The 20016-nt window shown below is 49.6% G+C and overlaps 1 protein-coding gene across 1 annotated transcript in view; it reads right to left on the minus strand.

Moving 5' to 3' along the window:
• The window catches only part of LOC119464772 (serine protease 29-like), a 32962-nt gene extending 14018 nt beyond the window's left edge, over positions 1-18944 (minus strand). Inside the window, exons 1-2 of the mRNA XM_037725713.2 lie at positions 18835-18944; positions 2936-3074 (exon numbers count right to left, since the gene is read on the minus strand). Of these exons, the coding sequence (XP_037581641.2) occupies positions 2936-3074; positions 18835-18899 (204 nt within the window). The 5' untranslated portion in view covers positions 18900-18944. The remainder of the gene's footprint in view (positions 1-2935; positions 3075-18834) is intronic.
• Between the last annotated feature and the right edge of the window lie 1072 nt (positions 18945-20016).

A 20016-nucleotide genomic window follows, 5' to 3' on the forward strand; every position in this document is an offset into this window, starting at 1 on the left:
TAGGCGCCCGCGCGCCTCGTTCAAACAACCAAATACCACACGCGTGTAGCAATATGAACGGTGGCTTCCCATCAAACAAAGGAGTCACCCAATGTTCATGCTTTTATTTTCATGCCTTCGACATCGCTTGCATACCCCTAGAGGGGCGGCAACCGTGGATTTCGGACGCGATATGTCTAGTCTGTGCTATGTGTAGTGTATTCACAAAGATGCCTTCGACAATTCCAGATGTTTCTAGCAACGCTCGATATTCGCCTGGAAAATGTACCCTCACAGGTCCATCTTTGAGTTCCTCCTGAAACATTTTCTTTTTACGGTTCAACTTAGCGCTAGCTCTGTCTATTAAACTTTTGAGTCGACATTTCCAGCCTTGATATTCACCAGTCCAGCACATCAACTCCTAAAGTTGGGCAAAGTTCCACAACAGCTCTACTTATGTGTCAGGTATCATCAATAGCAGCGATAGCTCACACATACGTGAACGACTCCTGGTAAGTTGTATTGTTGCTGCGAATGATTTACTGTGTCAATGTCAACTACTTTGGGCCAGTGGATTCAGTTCAAGACAGGTAATTGTGGGGCCCATATGCCCAATCACTACCCAACCCCTTGTGCGTATATCCAGTGAAAATTTACAGAAACATGCGAAGTAATTACATCAGAGCAAATTTAGCAACTTCTATTGCAATCGGAACGGGGCATTCTGCGGGTACGCCGAAAAAAAAACTTCACTTTTGTTCGGCACAATAATGCATCTTTAAGGGGTGCCCGCCACTCTGATCCAGAAATTTCTCCTTGACCTTTTAGATAACGTAGCCCTGCACGTAGCATAGTGTGCCATAAAGGGCCCCTGACCAGGTCCCATCAAAAACTATTCTTATACATGGGAAGTTGTAGAGAGAGTTTTTCTAGCAAGCCTTTTGTTCCAAAAAAAAATCTCAAATTGTTCATTGCCAGAGGAGACAGACAGGTGAAATCAAAATGTCAGGTAGCTACACATGCAGGAGGCGAGCCGAGCATAAAAATAAGCGTTCTGTGTCTCTGTCTCGAGTAAAGTCCGCAGGCGACATTTATTTCCTGCCGCCTCCAATACCAAAGTCGAGGAACCACGTCACGTATTTGTCACAAGCCTCGCCTACTTTTTGTTTTTAGTAATGCGCTAAATGAATTGTAGAAGCAAGTGTCATCATCATATTGTTTCGTACCGCGTCTTTGAAGTAGGGCTTTTATGCACATGATTGAATCTCCGGCACAAAGCGGGGCTCTCTTGACAGGATGAACGCGTGGGATTTAGTTTAATATTACCAGCGGCGCTGTTTAAGCCGGCCGTACGTTGTGCCGCGAGCCGCAAAACATCGCTGGGCGACGAGTCACCTGGGTTGCCTAGCAACCACCTCGCGGAGCGGCGTGTGCTTCGCCTCCTCTCCATGCCCTGCACATGTTGCCTTGACATGGGACATTAAGGAGAGGGATGGAGAGCATGCGCGTGGTGCGCGCAATGCTCGGGAGAGGGAAAGAGAAAACAAGAGCGACAGAGAGAGAGAGAGAGAGAAAGAAATTGTATCAGCACCAACGAAGCAATGCGCACAGCTGCTGCCGACGCCGCCTGCGTTTCCCCGTGCTCGCGCACGGACACCGCGCATGTTCGGGCCGAACGCGCGCGGTGTCCGTGAGTGCAGCAGGCGCCTCTCGCATCGGCTCGGCAGGTTTCCACCAGCCACGCCCAGGCAAGTGTGGAGGCGCAGCTTGGCCGTGACATCACCGGAGAGATAAACCTCGGAGCCACCACGACGGCGGCAGAACTTTCGTTGATTCTGTGGCGAGTGCATGTACCCTTGACATGGGGCGACCAAAGAAGATCCGGACACCCGAAGAAGAAGCCGCTCATCTTGAACAGCGTGGCGCGGCCAAGCGAGAATCTCCGCGTCGGCGGCGAGCCGATTCGGAATGCTGTGCCGAGCAGCACTTAGCGTTTCCTAGCAAAACTTAGCCAAGCCTAGTAAAACCTGGAAGAAAAGCTATGTCGATCACCAGCTCCGCTGTTTACTGCAGCCTTGCACCACTAGTGCCAGCTGCCCAAGTTTTCTTTGCGGTTTTCATGCAGTATATGTATTTGATGCATAATTTGCAAACACGATCTCAAGCGCCGGATCGACGCACCATGCCTGTTGATTTACAGTGCTGAAACCTGATGAGAGACCCTTACGGGCAAGGCTTTACCTTAGTCAAAAAAATTGAGAACCTATTTGAGAAATCTAACTTATTCCCTGCGAGATAACTCATTTCTCCTAATAGCTTTCGAGAACTCAACACTCTCTCTTTAGGTGACGATATAATATCCTTCACAAAAAATTATAATATGCGTGTACGTACATGAATTTATAACTATAATTTGTTAAACTGATATGAGTCGATAAGTGGCAACTGATATTGGCCTGTGGGGCTACCGAAGTAAATATTGGCAATACTACCACTACTACCAATACTAATACTACCACTACCACTGGGCGTGTTGGTACGCGAACTTGAATAAAAATGTATCGCTAGTAGACAAGAACAAAAGGAAGACGCAGACACCCCGATGCTGTAGGTTGAACAATTTCCTCTTGCGAAATATATATATATATATATATATATATATATATATATTTGTACACAATCACCAACCGTGTGTTTCGTAGTAAAATTGTCACACCACTACATGAATGAATCTCCAGGAGGACAAACTGTTGAAGTTTCGTAGTCTCGAATTCCCCATCTATTCTTTGCCTGCTGGCGAGAAAATGTTAACCAAAATTGTTTTACATTGACTTTGTCAAGTTAAGAGTTATAGGCGCCTTGCTGTTGTGCTCGATCCCATAAACACGCAAACAATTTGTGAAACATTTGACTTTTGGTAATGCACTTATGGGGGCTACACCTCAAGTACTCTCACCTTAAGAAGGGCGATATCGTTGGCCAATGTATCCCAAGTGAATCCTGGGTGGATTATTACCTTTTCCACCTTGACACTTGGGCCTTTCAACATCTCGGTGGTGTTGTAGTAGATTCTGGTCCAGAACGGTAACTTTCCGCTATAATAGAACAGATAACAAGGTAACAACACCTCGCAATTTCACTAACTGATAGGAGATCACTCACAATCTATGATTTCAACTAACAACATCCACGACGCTGTGAAAAATTGAAAACTGAATGGTGCGCTACGCTGCCGCACGTTCTTACTGCTGCGGCAGATTTTAATCAAGTAACCCGATGAGTTTTTCAAGCGAAACTTGCATACGCTAGCCCTTGCCGGCGATGTAACGCTAAAAAAATTGGAAAATGCTTAAGCTTCGGCTTAACAGTAGAACGTGGTAGCGTTATCGGGACCCGTTCGCATGTAGGCTTCTGAGTAAGCAACCCACAACGTTGGAATGCCAGGTTACAGAGAACAGCTTACACCGATCCCCTTAAAGTCAGCTTCACTTTTAAACACAAATGCATAGCTGGGAAGACATTTTTACAGGGGTAATTTAAGCCGTCTTATATCAAAATGTGAAGACCCTATGACCTTTTTATTGTTTTATTATTTGTTTGGTGTTGCCCCGAGGCGCCCGCTTGTCCAAAATTTAGATAGGGTTGGTTTTCAACATTCCCCTCAATGTTGCCTATAACCAAAGTACAGCGGAACAACATCAGAATTGGAGGACACTTAAGCTTCACCTTTCAGAATGAAACGCGATAGCATTCAAAGATCCCTGGCTGCTTATCAGGAATTTTTCTCGTATATTAAAATTACAATCCGACGCTATCACGTCTGTACGTTGTGGTTAAGTCGTACTTTACAATTTTTCTGATGGAGTTTACTTTTATAAATTCAATTTTGCTCACTAACACCTTGCACCACGCGAAGGGCCCGTGCGGTCGCGGTTGTTCGGGATGATGTGGTTCGGCATGTTTATTTCCGGCAGACGCCGACGCTTAACGCCGACGCCGACACCGGCGCCGCCGACGTCGGATTTTCTGCGACACTGGTCCCTTAATGCTATCGCGTTAAAACCCGCTTCTCTCAGAACTGCATTGCTTGCTTGCTTGCTTGATCCTCATCCGTGGCACTTACCCACTACGGTGGATTGGCCAAGAAGCCGGCGGTTAAAGGTTCAACGGAAGGGGGAGACGGAAAAAAAAAACTAGACGAAAAAGTAAATCAGGGTGAAGTATAGTGTTTATGATAATTTGGAAAGAGATTTACGGGGCAGAGCCAGAATTAAAATCATTGTGATTGTATAAAAACAGCACAAAAATTTTGGTGGTATTAGAATAATTTCGAAACAACAATTAGCGATTTAATGAGTTATCCAATTATTTATTTCGAGAATTAACTGGGTAGTCTTTTTGTGTCACAGATGTAGTCACAGAGGGCCACGCAGATGTTCCTGTGGCTAAAGCCCATTTGAGAAGCCCCAAAGGAGAGGATATTTTGAGTAGTTAGAGAAATACCCAATTTATAGAATGAAAATTTGAATACTTCCTCTGATTCCTAAAGCGATGACAAAATAATAGAAAGTGGTCAATGTTTTCGGCTTCCTGGCAGGTAGCACACAGAGGGGACGGTGCCAGACCGGACCTGCGTAGGTAAAAATTTAATGGTGCAATTCGGCAGCGTAATTTTGTTATGGAGAAGCATAGGTGGTCGGCATGCGCTCGTGCCACTGCACCCGCGTTCGTCGTTGTCGTCTGCTTCCACGGCTGGCTGTGTTGCCTGCTAATCATTATAGCGTAGAATTTCACTCTTCTGTCGCCGTAATGGGGAGGCCAGGAGTCACGAGGGAGGTAGTGGACGAATACTGCACCAGGGAGGCGAAATCCTGTTCTGGTGAAGGAGTGACATTGTTGAAGCTTAGTAGGCCTTCCTAATCTGGTTCCACCTGGACTAGTATAGCCCCACTAGCTTTCGGCTATATTTTGCCGGTCTCAGGCGCCACTCCATGCTTTAAAATGTAACGGACTGGAGGAAGATTCGAACTTACGTCGTCCTTCAGATTAGAAGCCGGGTGTTCTACCTCTGCGCCACACTACCACTCAAACGGGGATAGCCGATATTCTAGTTGACTTTAACAGGAAAAATGGAGCTGGGCAGGTCAAGTAATGTGTAGGATGGATAAGCGGCGGACCATCAGAGCTACAGAATGGATACCAAGAGAATGGAAGCGCAGTCGAAGACGGCAGAAAACCAAGTGGGGTGATGAAGTTGGGAAATTTGAAGGCGCAAGTTGGAATCTGCTAGCGCAAGACAGGGATAATTGGAGATAACAGGGAGAGGGCTTCGTCCTACAGTGGACATAAATATAGGCTGATGAATGGGGAGGCCGTGTTTACACGGGTGTGAGCCATTACTTAAGGGGGTATGAGCCTTAATTGTCTTATGTAACAGACATGCAGATTTAATTTTGAAGCAATTTAATTTGGAAGAATCGCAAGCGGCAATGGCGGGCGAAAACTGCTAACCCCGCCGCCGAGCATACTCGAGACATCGAACGCAAGCGACAACGGCAGACTGTGGGCATACCGTCAGTGACGTCGTTCGTCAAGCTTCGCCACCTAGCCTCGCCACAGCTTCGTGAGTCGTGACGTCATCGCGCGCGCTGCATCGCTTCGCGTTAGCTTTGCCGAGCCATGACGTCACCGTGCCGTGCGGAGTGCTTGCCGCGGCTGCGCAGAGGCGGAGCTAAGTCCTGATGTCACTGAGCCGAGCACATCGCCGTGAAGATAGGGCGACCGAAAAAGAGCGCCATTCCCCAACAAGAGGAAGCGTGGCGTGAAAGCCACCGCGCCGCTACTCGAGAGCGAGTGACACAACTTCGGTCCGATCCCGAGTATCGCGCCGCCGAAGCGTCGGCGAAACGCCGGCGATTCGGAGAAGATCCAGTGTTACGAGCCCGCGAAACGGAGCAAAAGCGTTTGAGCATCGAGATACTTTAATTACCTAGTGTTCGTTGCTCATTTCGCTGTCGATAATTGCGGGGTGAGCTTGCGCAAAACGTGGCCGAGTTTCAAAGCATAACCTTGCAAAAACTTGTCCGACCCGAGATACAGCTAGGTGGGGTCGCCAGCTTCGCTGTTTGCCCAGTCTTTGCACCACTAGTGTGAAGGTGTCCAAAATTTTTTTGAGCCTGCCCGCCTGCCTATCTATCTATCTATCTATCTATCTATCTATCTATCTATCTATCTATCTATCTATCTATCTATCTATCTATCTATCTATCTATCTATCTATCTATCTATCTATCTATCTATCTATCTATCTATCTATCGAGCTTGTTCCGCGAATCAAAGGTCCAAAGTTGTCTACCAGCTTGGGGCTGTATGTATGTGCTAGAGGGGGGGACGGCTTCGTTATCGTTCCATTGTCGTCATTCAATCTTCCTCGTCTAACTCTCGTCATGCCGTCGGCATCACACCTTTTATGCCGACATATAGTGGCTGAAGACCTCTACTAGTTTGGGCCGCTACGTATGCATTCGTGGTCGTCATGCCATAGTGGTCGTTGTATCATCGTAATCCATGCTTTGTAATCAACTTTAATCCTGCCGCTGTCTTCACGCCACCGCAGCCATAGAGTGATGCATCTCTCGTCACACCTCCATCATGATACCGCCGTTGTCGTTCCGTCAACTTCACTACAGCGTCGGTGTCCAACACTCATCATGGCCTCACGTCATGCCATCATTGTCATGCATGCTTAGCGACACAGTGGCGATGACGCAATTGTCGTCATAAACCCGTGTTCGTCCCAGTGTCTTCATACCATTGTGATGCAATCCTGATTGCCGTGTCGTCATACATTCATCGTCAGGCATTTGTTGTTATACAAGCGTCGTGGTGCCGTCCCGGCCGCCCTGTTATCGTGATCATCGTAACTTTATCATGCAACATCCGCCATGACGCCATGGTGACGCCATCGTCATCACACAGTCCTCGCTATACCATTGTCGTCGTGCCGTGGTCGTCGCGCTATCTCTTAACCAACGTCATCACTTGAGTAACATTATCCCATTGTCATGATGCCGTCTTCGTCATACCACCTTCATTCATCCATCGACGTCACTCTTTCATTAGCCTATCGTATTCATGCTGTCGGCATTCAACCATGATCATACGGCAGTCATGCACCGTCGACAACCGGTCGCTATCATGCATCCGTGCTCATACCGTCGTCATCGTTCCAGCTTCGCCCTCCGGTTGTCGTCAAGTCGTCTTTGTCATGCCATGGACGTCATGCAATTGTCGTCATCCTATTGCCCCTATGTAGTCCTCACGCTGTCGTCGTCGTGCACTCGTATCATCCATTGTATTATACCATTGTGATAGGCGCTGTCATTGCATCGATGTCATAGAGTTGTCTCACCGCCATGCCCATGGGCAACCATGGCAAGTGAGTGCCATAACAAAGTGGCACGGTGGTACGATCCCGGTGTATGTCGGAAATAGTCCACGCAACTGAAGTCTCACAGTGACCCCTACAGAAGTTAAAATGACCTCAGGAATACTGTGTGTGGCTACATTTCCCGAATGCTAATCGCATCACCATCGACACCCATCTAGCCATGGATTGTGTCATAAATTGTTGTGATGTGTGGTTCTTTCAGGAAGACAAGAGAACATTCTGGCCAGAGCCCTTCAACTGGCAGAAGATATTGTCACGTTGTTCTAGAAGAACAGGCGACGTGAAGCGTTGAGTTCGAGCCTCTGACCGACAGTTGATCAAACGCAAAACTCAAGCACCCGCGCGTGGATCGGTGGATCTTCGTCTGCTGATTCGCTGGCGCCCGTCAAAGCAGGTGCCGGCGCATGGTGCGTAGACTAGCACGCGTCTCCGGCTTTCTAATTATGTAGCACATGTTGCTGGGTGTGATATTATTCTCCCTCCTCGGAAGAGCATCGACTCGGTGCTAAAAGAAGCACACACACTACAGGGCGAACGTGGAAGTACACGCGTGGAAGACACATGCACACACAAACGCTTGCTGACACGCAGACATAGAACGCTGAGCAATGTCACTGAGGCAATGATTGTCTCCGACAAAAATAAATAAAACAAAAGAATGGCATGGTTCACAAACTATGGTGGTTATGGAGTGCGGTATGGTTTCAGTGGCACAACGTGCACAATCTCGGCTAGTCTCTTTCGACGTCTTGTGGGTTGGCTGCCGTCAGGAAGAACCTCGTAGTTGACGTCACTCACTCGCCGCAGCACTTCGTAAGGTCCGAAGTACCGGCTGAGAACTTTCTCGGATGGGCCTTTGCAGCGGACACGAGTCCAGACCAGAACCCGATCTCCTGGTTGGTACTCGACTTGTCGATGGCGGAGGTTGTAGTGGCGTGTGTCGATGCACTGCTGTTTCTTGATGTTCGTGCTTCCTCGGTGCGCTGCACGAAGAGCTCGGCGTCTTGGTCAAGATCATCAAAGCTGTCGCATGGAAGCACTGCTTCAAGCATGGTCTGGACTTCACGACCGTAATCAAGGTGTGGTGTTCTGCGTCGCGGTGTTGTGCGCAAACGTTACGTACGGACGCACTTCATTCCACGTTTTGTGCTGTACGTCTACGTACAGCACAAGCATGTCAGTCATAGTTTATAGGAAAACGTCTTTATAGGAAAACTGTCGTCAATGAGTCATGCCGTAAATGCCGTTCCTCGGTCGGTAATGACGCACGATGGGGCGCCATGATGCAGTACAGTGTTGTTTACAAAAAATTGAGCAACCTCGGAAGCAGTGCTACGAGGCAGAGCCTTTGCTTCAGCACAGCGCGGTAAATAATCTGTTGCGATGATTATCCACTTGTTTCCCAAATATGACCGAGAAACGGGCGCAAGAGGTCCATGCTGACTTGGTCAAACTGTCTTCGAGGTGGTTCAATAGGTTACTGTAATCCCGCAGGCTTCACAGCTGGCGACTTCCGGCACTAGCACTCACGACAGGTTTGGACATACCGTTTAACGCAAGTGGCGAGTTTCGGCCAATAGTACGTACGATTTGCGCACGCTAGCAAGGGTTCTGGTGTAGCCTAAGTGGCCATACGGTGGTTCGTTGTGGCAGGTGAACATAATTTCATCACGAAGCTCTGCTGGCACGACCAAAAGGTAGGTTTTGTTGCTGGGAGCAGAGTTCTTATACAGTACGCCCTGTCGTAAACAAAAGGACGGCAGTCCGCGAGCTATTTGTCGGGGCAGAGTGGCGTTGCGGCCTTTCAGATGTTCGATAATAGGTCGTCATTCCTCATCTAGGGCGCTGCAGTTGGCACAAATCTGTCACGCTTACAGCCCTAAGGAAAGCGCTGTCGTCCTCAATGCCTTTATCAGGAGATTGGACAGGCGCGCGCGACAACGTGTCGGCGTCTTCGTGTGTGCACCCGGACTTGTATGCCATCGTATTCCTGCAGTTGTAGGCTCCACCGTGCCAGTCGTCCAGAAGGATCCCTCAAATATGCCAGCCTAGCACAACGAGTGGTGATCTGTCACGACCTTGAATGGGCGGCCGTAAAGGTAAGGGCGAAATTTTGCAAGAGCCCATACGACTGCAAGGCACTCTTTCTCCGTAGTGGCGTAGTTGGACTCCGGGCGCGATAGATTGCGACTTGCGAAAGCGATAACTCTTTCAACGCAATCCTGCTGTTGTACGAGTACCGCACCCAGGCCATTGTTGCTGGCGTCAGTATGAATTTCAGTCTCGGACTGTTCATCAAAGTGTCCAAGAACGGGCGGTGAAGCCAAGCGTTGTCGGTGCTCGGCTGAAAGCGGCTTCTTGCTCAGCGTTCCAAATGAACGGCATATTGTTTCTTGTGAGACGAGTAAGCGGTTCAGCAATCTTTGAAAAATTACTGATAAAGCGCCGATAGTACGCACACAAGCCCAGGAAGCATCGGACACTTTTCTTATAGGTAGGGGTTGGAAAAGCGGCCGACAGCAGCAGTTTTGTGGGGATCGGGACGGATGTCTTCCGCGCTGATGACGTGACCGAGAAACTTCAGCTCTTGGTAGCCGAAGTGGCATTTATGAGGCTTTAGCGCGAGGTTAGCCGATCGAATTGCCTTGAGTACCTGACGTTAGTCGGATAAGATGCTCAGAAAAACTGGCTGAAAAAACGACCACATCATCTACATAGACTAGGCAGCTTTGCCACTTCAGGTCGGCCAGCACAGTGTTCATCATCCGTTGGAACGTTGCTGGAGCAGAGCAAAGACCGAACGGAAGCACCCGCAACTCGTAAAGGGCGTCCGGAGTGACAAAGGCAGTTTTTTTGCGGTCCCGCTCATCGACTCAATCTGCCAATTGCAACTTTTTAAATCAAGAGATGAAAAGTACTTAGCTCGCCGTAGCCGGTCCAGAGATTCATCGATGCGCGACAACGGGCAAACGTCTCTTTTTGTGACGTTGTTCACCTTTCGGTAATCAACACAAAAGCGAAGCGTGCCATCCTTCTTCTTGACGAGTACGACCGGTGAAGACCACGGACTGCTTGAAGGCTAGATGACGCCATCGTCAATCATTTCATTTACTTGTGCTTTGATTGCCTCACGTTCTTTCTGCGAGACACGATACGGCTGCTGGTGGATAGGACGCGCATCGTCGTAGGTGATTATTGTGTGTTGAGCGATTGGCATTTGACTAACTTTAGAGGAAGACGCAAAGCGCGCGTTGAATTCCGATAATAGTTGCCGCAGTGGCTTCTTTTTCTCCTGCAGCAGCTCGGTATTGATGTCAATGCCTGCGAGCGAGGCTTCATTAGTGTCGGTTTCTTCAGAAGCGAAACACTCAATGACGTCCTCCAAGGCTTCAGCGTAGGCGATGGCAGTGCCGCGAAAAAGGTGCTGATGCTCATTGGTAAAATTTGTGATCATTATTTCAGCCCGGCCATTTCGAAGGTCAACAATGCCACGCAGATTCCTAGGTTCAGCAAAACAGGAAATGTAGCCTTCTGCTAGGACTTCACCGTTGGGCGCACCTTCAGATTTCACCTGAACCATAACGCTGGAACGGGGCGGTATAGTCACGCTATCGTCGGAAACGCGAAGTCCGGCTCTATGGCGGCAGGCATCATTTTGTGTCGTAGCGTTCCTCGCAAAGAAAGTGATGTAACACTTCCTGAGGTCGATGATGGCACCATATTCCTGGAGAGAAGCCATTCCAAGAATTAAATCCCGGGAACACTCACGCAGGACAATGCTGTTAGCGAGAAACGTGCAATTTCGGATTCGTATCCTAGCGGTGCGTATCCAAGCGGTGTGATAATGTGTCAGACAGCTGTACGAACTTGCGTCCCAGTCCAAGGCATAATAACTTTCTTGAGAAGGCTTGCCAATTTTCCGCTAGTAATTGAGTAATCAGCACCAGCGTCGACTAGTGCACTGACATTTTTCCTGTCGACGAGCACCGGTATGTATGTTCATCGCGAACTTGTCAGTAGGCTAAGGTACAGGCGTCGTCAAATCTCTGGCTACAGGCGTCGTCGAATCTCTGTCGGGTCGAGGTCACGTCGCTTGGAAGTCTTCAGCACGTCGCGCATCAGCGACTTCGCCTCGAAAGGTCGCTGACGTCAGTTTTCCAGGCGAGGGCATGGAGACCGCCCCTGCGTCATCCTTGATGTACCTTCGTGACTTGGATAGGATCGCCGCGGTGATGGCGATAGCGACTGGCATCTTGGTGACTGAGGCGTGCGCTGCTGGGTGATGAACGCTTCAATTTCAAGCGGCCTATGTCCGAACCGGGGTCGAGGTGAATTGGCAGTGTAACTCTGCAGTCCAAGTTGGCGATACGGGCACTCTAGGTATACGTGACCCTGCCTCACCACAATGAGCGGTCGTCTGTCGGGAGTGTGCGAAATGTCCGATTTGCGTGTGACAGGGCGGTTGTCGGGAAAGTAAGGTACCGCCTGTGCCGAGTGGAGCGCAACGGGACCTAGCGGAGCTGATGCAGCGATGGAGCGGCTCAATGTGTCTCCATACGTTAAACGCTGGCAATCGCTCGCCGCGGGTGGGGATGTTGCCGATGTAGGGAGACTGCGCCTCAATGCGTCAACGTATGTCGTGCGCCGAAATTCACTTGCCTGGGGTGTACTTTCGGGGCGAGGTTGAGGTACCCCGAGAGCATGCTGCACTTCGTCACGCACGATGTCGCCTTTGCAGTTGACCGTAGGCTGCTGCGCCCGGTGCAGCTGTTGCAGCTCGTCGCGGACTACCGATGGTATTAGCTCGCTGAGCACTTCAATGTCAGTCGTGAAAGCTCCCAGACCAACGGTTGTCGAAGCAGCCTTTACTTGCCGGTCATACTGGTTCGACCGCTGCTGCAACGCCTTTTCCATAGCTTCTGTGGGGAACTCGGTAACCATCCTCGGCGGGTTACGAACAAGCCCACCAAAGAGTTGTTCTTTGACACCCCGCATCAAATGACGGAGTTTCTTGTCTTCCGGCATGCTAGGGTCGGCTCACCTGAAGAGACGTGTCATGTCTTGAACGATCATCAAAACACTTTCATTGGGATTCTGAGACCGCGTTTGGAGAGCCCGTTCTGTTCGCTCTCGGCAATCGTGGCTCGAGTAGGTGTCCAAGAGACGCCGACGTAAATCACGCAATGATGTCAGGGCCTCTTCGCGGTTCTGGAACGAGGTGCGAGAGCCGTCCTCGAGGCTGAAATACGCATTCTTTAATTTCGCATGGTCGTCCCACTCGTTGCAATCTGCTACTCGCTCAAAGTCGTCCAGCCAGTCTTCCACGTCTTCATAAAGGTCGCCGTGGAAGGAACGTGGCACTCGCGGGTTCCACACCGTTTAATGACTTGCCTGTCGCCGTACCTTTCATCGTAGCCATTGTGCTCCCGGAGGACGGTACAATCTCAGGGGCTAGTCCCCGTATTCTCCGGCTGGGACGGTGCACTGATGTAAGCTCCGGTATGGCGCTGATGTTCTTGCTGCTAGGAGGGGTCTGTTGCATAGGTCGAGGCTACCCCGCACCTCCACCAGAAATGTCACGTTCTAGAAGAACAGGCGACGTGAAGCGTTGAGTTCGAGTCTCTGAACGCCAGCTGATCAAACGCAAAAACTCGAGCACCCGCGCGTGGATCGGAGGATTTTCGTCTGCTGCTTCGCTAGCGCCCGTCAAAGCAGGTGCCGGCGCATGGCGCGTGGACTAGCGCGCCTCTTCGGCTTTCTAGTTATGTAGCACATGTATCAGAGTGTGGTTATATATGGCAAATTGCTAAACCCTGCTAATTTCTGTAGAAAGTTTGAATGTTCAACTGTATATTTCGTGAGGTACTTGGATTGATGGCAATACTTATGACTACCAACTGCCCTAGGACGGCACATGTAACATCGTAACCGGTAAGGAGAGGCCTAAGTAAATCACCTGCGATTAAACTAAAGCTGGCGGTGCAGCATCTCCAAGGCATCAAAGGACAGCCGGAGTATAACAGCGGCATGATGTTGCCAAGGGTTGTTGGCATTCAGGACTCGGCCGCTCTAACGGAAAGTCTATCATGCCCTCCATCCTCTCTCGCCCACCCCCCAGCCACACGCAGGACTCGGCGCCTTGCCCAATAGATCATTCCAGGTCCCAGCTTTGGTTTGCTCATTGCCCCTTTAAGGCCCTAGGGGCACCGCTTAAATACACCAGATAACGATACATTGTTGCAACTTGGCATACAAACAGATAAAAATATCACGCCGACCATGAAGCAATGCTGCCACAAAGTTGTGATGCTATGATCTGCACCACCGTGCATCGCAAGTTCTGGAACACCAATCCAAAATTGTGTAATCAGAAAAAGTTGTCGCAGTTTCACCTGAAAGGCGAAGCATCAATTGCGATAGCAAATTTGTAGAGAGCTATACGGAGTAATGATAGTAGCTTTATCAGCTGTTTAAACTTGGACGTGCAGCAGCACCGGCAACACGCAGGACTGTTGTCGACGCCGTCGGCGTTTTGCCCGCGTTCGCACAAAATGCGTGCGGCGTTGGTGACTGTTGCTGGAGCCTCTAGGCACTTGGTGCCGCAGCTAAACGTCGCTGCTTCTCTTCCCTCCCCCTCCCCCCACGGCCTTTCGTGCGTCGGAAGAAGGCGCGTTTGCTCTTCATATATGGTGATTGTAAAGGAGGAAAGAGACGCCTACTTCTGCAGCCCTTAAGGGAGCACGGCGCAGAACGCGCGTTTGTTCTCCGCCGTGGGTTCACTCCCCGTGAAAGCGCGCGTCCCTCGGGCCCTTTCACTCGCACATACAGCGTTCGGCGGCGCGCGGCGACGATTTCATCTTCATTGACGTCATACGGAACCTCACGGCGACGGCGACGGCGACGCCGACGGCAGAAATCTGCTTTGGAGTGTCCAGATAATTGCTATCGCAATAAAATGCGTAAAATTGAGGCACGTCGTGAGTCGACAGCACAGATGAGACACAACAATGACTGTGAGTAATGAGTTCTTTAGTGTTACACAGTGTCAACAAAATTGTTATTTTCTGGATCAAAGGTGAGCTTATAGGAGACAAAAATAACGTTTGCGTTATATTCCAAGCACTGTGGGCTCGATAGTATCTCTTTCTACCTCCAAGCTAGAATATTGAATATCATTACACGAAAGCTAAAAAAAAACTCACTTTGCCGTAGGGCGCACTTGCGACACCGAGCGCACTTTGTGGTGATCACTATCTGCTGAGCTTGTGACCTGGGGTGCTATGCAGGATGCGCCGAGTTTCTCGTTCGTACGAGTTTCACCCGAGTTTGCTCAATGGCAGTCAGTGAACGGAGATAGCAAGGAACGTGCAATAACAGCAGGCAAAAAGAAATGTCGAGATAAAGCCGCGTATGACAACATGAGCGCACCCTGCGCGGCACAGTGATTCCGTGCTGCAAGCACAGAAGACTGCGCAGCAAAACGCTCCAGCGCCGCGTATTGTTATCAACGTATTATCACCATTTAGCAATACCGTGACTGTACCGCTGTCTATCTGCACACTTGCCGTGAGCCACTTGCCACGCCTTTCTAGGGCGCGTAAAGGGCGTGCCTCCTCTTTCGAGCATTATCTTTCTATCCTCCGTCGAATGCGAACAGGGCACATGCGGTGCATTGTTGCGCCTACACTTTCCCTCAATCGATTACGTTCAAATACAACAAATAAAATAAGAAACACTTTACTTCTTGAAGTATCTGTTTTTCGTTTGGAATGCCATAAATGTTTGATGACAAACAGAGATCGAGCGAATTATTAAGTTTTGCACTTCTTTGCCGTGAGTGGCGACAGTGAGGCGAAAGCTTACAAGCGGATACATTTTAGAGCGTCGAACGCACGAGGGAGTTCATACGGTGAGCAGTCGCCAGGGGCACTGCAGTGCTTTGCTTGATAGGGTGCCTTGATGCCCGCGCGCACCGAGGCACTCTAATCATTGATAAAGTCAGTCATGACAGTGATCTTTCCGTTTCCTGACTATTAGGGGAATGGCCACGCAGCGCTGCGGCATGGTTGTTCAGCGCAGGTGCTTCACTTAGGCGGCTATTAAGGCCGCCGCTTTACCAACTGAAACGATGGGAGCAACGGTTGTCACTGCAAAAGGGCTGTGCGGTATTCTAGGGTCCGTAGTGACGCAGCACAGTGAAAGTGCACCAGTTTATCTGCGTGCGCGAAGCCTCCCCGATGCATTGCAAAGAAGAGCGCGCTGCCCAGTGACACAATTCATCGCTTGTCATCGCTTGCCTAGTCAAGGTGCCTCCGTTCGCATGTATACGCAGAGTTGTTCTCTCCAATGTGCTTTCCGATTGTCTCTGCTGCTGAGCTAACAGCGATCGCAGATGGATACAGTAACGATAGCGCAGCAATCGCATTTTGGCGGGTGATGGCTCCTGTGTGCAGTTAGGAAATTAAACTTCGAACGCAGGAAGGGGTTGTAACTTATTAGTGTGCCGTGCTTGTGATGAAGAAATGCCATCGCACTGGGTTTAAAAAAGTGAGCGTTTCTCTGCGCTGACCGTGTTTGCGACACTGCAGATCCGATACACCACCGAAGACAGAGCTGCCATCTCAAACAACAGCTGCGATACCTTTACGTTGGAAAACACTACGCACTGCTCAGCATCGTCATCCACCACGGCGCATCGACGCCTTGCAAGCAGCTACAGTGTCGTTCCGATAATTATTTGCTGTGCGCTACGTTGCTACAATGCAGACCATGAACCATGTTGTGGGGCCATCACAGCCTAAGAAGATAGATGCATGAGCCAGCGAAAGTCGCCGCTTTGTTTTTGATAGTGGTTCTCAGTTACAGTGCATCACCGATGGACAGTGTGCTGTGCGTATTTTCTGTCGGCGGTCAAGATTGTTGATGCCTCTCAGTTCCGCACCACGTCGCTGTTACCGGAAAATAAGTTGGGCGTGGCCCAACCGTGGCGGGCGCTCGCAGAAGAGTTACATGCCTCGCGCGGGGCGTGACGTATGGTTTTGATTGACACGCGAACTCGGGCCAAACTCCTACATCGCGAAACCCCCCTCGAGTTGAACTCGGGAACATGGTGGCGGCAGCAGCAGCCTGTGTAATCGCATCCAGCGGCAGCAAGCGTCAATATGACCATCTGGACCCGTTCACCTACATGTCCGACGTAGAGTTTCAGCGTCATTTTTGCCTTTCCAAAACGTGAGTGCGCTGGCTGTGTGACGAGTTAGGCGAAGGCCGTCGTCTGCGGAGATAGGGTGGCGGGCAAATTATGCTTTCCCAGCCTAGACTGGTGTGACTAGGCTGCGGAGGAATAGTTCTTGCGATCGCTTCGGCTCTCTCCTGTTTCAAGCAAGCTCGTCCACCGCGCCCCAAGGCCAGGTCCGGCGTCGTCATCGCGGTACTGGAGCACCTGCGAGCACATGGGTTCAACCCGGACCAACCAACCTGCGCAGGCGAAGTAGTCACACTATATTGGAAGACTCAGAATGGACGCCGGGCTGCCTTCCGGTGCCGAAATCAGTTTTGGTGCCGAAATCAGTTTTGGCAGGTACACGGTACCGCTGCACGGCACGGGCAAAGAGGCGAAGGAAGTTACTGCGCCAACACGGACCACCTCGGCCGTCCGAACGACGACCTCTCCAGGCGGCAAATGATTTGGCTCACGTACTGCGTGAGCAAAAGCGTAGACATATGGATGTTGAAAGAGACCGTAGACTTGTTTCCTCTATCGGAGCACGCCATCGCCGACTAGAGGAGCTACCCCCGTAAGGTCGCGAGGGACGAGCTGCTGGCGCGAGCTCCACTCGGTGGCCCCGGGAAGACAGCGCAAATTGACGAGTGCCTTCTTCGCGGCGAGCAAAAGTGCAATCGAGGCCGCCTAATGACGGGCGACAACGTTCCGCCGGGCCGCCAAAACTACGGTGGTGTTAAAGATGGTGACCCATGGGTCTTCGGCATGGTCTGGGCGACCTGAGGGGTGCTGCTACTTTTCAAGGTCGACCGACGAAAGGCGGCGACGCTAGGCGCCATTATTGCAGCCAATGTTCAACCGGGGACCATTATTCATAGTGACGAATTGGCCGCATACAACTGTATCCCAAATTCAGTGGATGCTAACGGGGCTATGCCCTTAATCTGCATTGGGAGACAGTTAACCACAGCGTGCACTTTGTGGAAACCAACACGGGCGTTCACACGCAAAAAATAGAAGGTTATTGTCAAAAAGTGAAGCGCCACCTCGTCAGCAGTGGGTACAGAGTAACTGCACCGATGCTGGAGTCCCGCCTGGGATGAATGTGGTGGCACTCAACGGCCAGGTGCGCTGCAAAGACCCTTTCTTGCGTTTGTTAGAAGCCACGGATCGCTGGGGCTACCCAGTATAAAGACTCTTTCCTGCGGTTGTTAGAAGCCATCGCTCGGCGCTAGCCAGTATGAAGGTGCGTCACAATGTAAAAGAAAATAAAGCGTAGTTTTTTTATCCTTACATGAGTGTTTTCCGACATTCCTGAGTGCTTACACGGTAAGCGCGCGGCAAACCACTTCTGCGCTAGCCGATGCTCCCTTCGTCTCGAAGCCTTACTTTAGCGCGAGCAACAAGCGATCTGTTCAAAGCCCAGTGTAAAAATCAGGCGCACACCAATCTGTGCTCGGAAATGGGAGCGCAAGCACGTAGGGAGCCGCACCAATTAAATCTAGAGGAAAGAGAAAGAGCAACGAGCGATCTGTTCAAAGCCCAGTGCGAAAACCAAGCGCGCACCAATCTGTGCTCGGAAATACTAGCACAAGCACGTAGCGAGCGCGCCAATCCAATCCAGAGGAAGAAAGAGGACGGTGAGCGTGCCCTCGTGGTATACCGCGAAACGATTAAACTACAAATTAGTCTAATAAACATTCAGTGTACAATTTGTAAACTTTAAAACACCTATACCCTACGGTAATGTGACTAATATCAATGTACTAAATGCATTTATTTGATAACTTGCTTGTGCCTCTAATGCACTCGGTGGAACGACAAACAAGTGAAAGAATGCACGACCATGCACCGACCGTATGATCACGTGAGCCCCAGTTTGTCGACCGCCCATATGGCAACGCCCAAGAGATGATGGCCACCCAGAGTGAATCTAGATAAACCAATGTAACTGGAGGCGGGCCGAAGGACAAACTTTGTCTTGTTACCATTAGTTCTTTCATCTTGGGGCGTCGCCAGAGCTCGGGAAGATCCCGAGTTTCGCCATACTCGGGGCATCCTGCATAGCACCCCTGACCTATGCCGCTTAGTTAAAGCAAGTAAACCGGGGCTGCAAGTGCCACTGGTGGCACTCGTGTGACGGCAGCCCATGTGACGGGGCTAATCACGTACGTGTACTCACTACGTGTTGATGCAGTGGGCTGCAGTGAGAACGAAACTTGGAGAGATGATGCTTCCACCGCACATCGATTCCGTGAAGTTTTTTGCGGACCACTTGTTTGCGATCTGTACATATACCTTGAGGTAGACAAAATATAAAATAAAGACATAGCCGCACTTAGTGAATGCAGAACCTGCCGTTTAAACAAGTATCTGAGGAGTACCCGGTGTTTGCTCAAGTTCGTCCTGTCAGAAAAAGAACGCCTATGAAGTATAGGCAATCGAAGTGGCCAATTTTTCAAGCATGTTTCATACGATCTACCATAATACTCTTAATTGTGGTTGACCTGCATCCCTAATGGTAAAGAAAACTGTGCAAAGCGTGAAGACAGCAATAAAGACAAGTGCCTGGACTGGTAACTGTCTGTATTTCTTTGTCTATTGCTCTCGTTTACCTTTAGGCATTTTCAAGAATAAATTACACCAAACCTCAACCATCAGGTCTACACCAGATTTGCCCACCTGAATACTACTGCTAAGTCGACGGGAAACTAATTAAATCTCTTGACTCACCCTTTTACGAAGGGCACAACGTCTTTATTACTAACCTAAGTTTGCGACAATACGCCTGTACGTCATTGTAGAATGGCAATGAGAAGGTACGAAAAAGTAATTGGAACGATAACTTAGCTGTGAGCCAATGCACTGCTTTGCATTTTCCAAATCAGAATCAGAATCAGTTTATTCAATACAAAAAACGGGGTTAATTACATGGTAAGTATATACAGAAGGAGGTCCCGTAGTTAAAAACAGAAATGGGACCTCCTATGCATGATGACAAGAATTATTAATACAAACAAACAATGGCAACATGTAAAGTTTACGATAATACAGGTTTTTTTTGAAAGACAAGGCATAAATAAAAAAATGCAGCAGTTAATGCATAAGAACAAGCTTGCAGATCACTCAATAATAGGCACAACTACAAAGGGTGCTTTTCCAAGGCATTTTCTACCCGAGAAATATGTGGTCTACAACAATCGAGACAATGAAAGTGCCGTTGTTTACTTTCTTCCCTTTCAGTTGCGGAATGCTTAGAACAATTCTGTTATTGGTTGATGACGTTTAGAATATAAATTCCCAAATCAGCACAACTGGTTATGAGAGCCGACTGTGCAGAGAGTTCTTCTTTAACTGGCTGTGT

This window comes from Dermacentor silvarum, chromosome 9 (assembly GCF_013339745.2).
Source record: "Dermacentor silvarum isolate Dsil-2018 chromosome 9, BIME_Dsil_1.4, whole genome shotgun sequence".
In the NCBI taxonomy this organism is placed as follows: domain Eukaryota; kingdom Metazoa; phylum Arthropoda; class Arachnida; order Ixodida; family Ixodidae; genus Dermacentor; species Dermacentor silvarum.